Source organism: Melampsora larici-populina, assembly GCF_000204055.1.
Source record: "Melampsora larici-populina 98AG31 unplaced genomic scaffold MELLAscaffold_324, whole genome shotgun sequence".
NCBI classification, from domain to species: Eukaryota; Fungi; Basidiomycota; class Pucciniomycetes; order Pucciniales; family Melampsoraceae; genus Melampsora; species Melampsora laricis-populina.
In genome coordinates, this window is record NW_006769066.1 from 1 (window position 1) to 1,349 (window position 1,349).

At 41.0% G+C, this 1,349-nt stretch overlaps 1 protein-coding gene across 1 annotated transcript; it reads right to left on the bottom strand.

Annotated features, from left to right (window-relative positions):
• Positions 1–72: 72 nt before the first annotated feature.
• Positions 73–1,145, bottom strand: MELLADRAFT_118724 (uncharacterized protein; the record flags this gene model as incomplete). The annotated part of the gene is made up of 3 exons (XM_007419651.1): positions 73–217; positions 327–948; positions 1,046–1,145. Coding segments are annotated over 2 exons (618 nt in total), but the record flags the coding sequence as incomplete, so codon positions are not given.
• Positions 1,146–1,349: the final 204 nt, after the last annotated feature.

Consider the following 1,349-nt stretch of genomic DNA (forward strand, 5'->3'; position numbering starts at 1 on the left):
GGGGGGGGCGGGTTTTCTGCCCGGGCGTTCACGGTATGCCGGACACCGTAAACTGTACTTGTAAGTACCTACATCTCTACTTCGATTGGCTGACTCGCGTACGAGTTGTGCATATGGAAACTCTCTTTGAGGATATTATAAAGATACTTCATATAAGAATGCGTCGGAGATGAGTCAAGGTAATAGTAGACCTCTTTTACGTCTTCTCCATGATTGCCTGCGTGGAAAGATTAAGGGAAAAATTGAAAGGTTAGTAGGAAAACCAAAATTGGAGCAACATGATCTGCCTTGGAACTCGCCTTGATGACCAGTGACCCCAAACAAACGTTCTTTCAAGATCGGATCCTTTTCATTCCAGAGTGCAAAAGAGAGAGCCAATCGACCATGATTATCAGAGATTCCACCAAGACCATCTTCACCCCATCTATAAGCACGACTTCTAGCATGTTCATGGGGGAAATGAGTCCAAGCATCTCCGTTTTCACTATAATCCTCTCGAACAGTAGCCCATTGTCGTTCAGATAGATAAGGACCCCATCGTTTCCAATGCTTAAGCTTTGCAATATCTTCATCTATACGTTGTTCTTCTACAGATTTATATTCTGCAAAATGATTATGTTCTTTAAGACCAGGTGTGGGGAATGGACAAAACTTTGAGAAATCCCTAATGATCGAACTCCTTGAAGCTTGACTCGAGTGAGTCTTTCCACCTCTCATATCGATTCCGCCGTGACCACCATTCGAGAAGGATTCTTGAATGGGATTAACCGTTGGCATCGTAACTTTAGTCGGACGACTCATCTTGTAAACTCAAGTCAAGAGGGCTAAAGAAAATCCTGGATGTGATGGAAAGTCGTGAGACTAGACTGATAAAGCTTCTTGATGGTAAACAAGAGTGAGATTAGGATAGTCTTTCGATTCGATTGACTCTGGTCAAGTTAAAAGAATCTGAGATGAAAAAATGAATCAGACGAGTGAATGGTGAAGGTGATAGGAAGTGATCGAATTAGGTTTACATGACCACCTCAAATATGACGTCACTTACCTTCTGAAACACTTCAACTTGTACAACCTCTTCACTTTCCAATTCTACTAGGTCGTCTTTTGTTAGTCAAGAGTCTCAATAAACCCCGATTATTCTTGATCGAAAGCGTATCTTACAAACTTCTATTGATAATAGTCAACCATGATCCAAAAGATTGTCGATCAACTCAGTCAGTATGGAAATCAATCAAAAAGCTATCATTAAGAAGTCATGTCTAGGATACTGAAATTCACTGACCAGAGCAGAAGTAATGTAAGGATAATTAGTAAAGTAACACTGGAGTCGAACTCAACTCAATCGATTG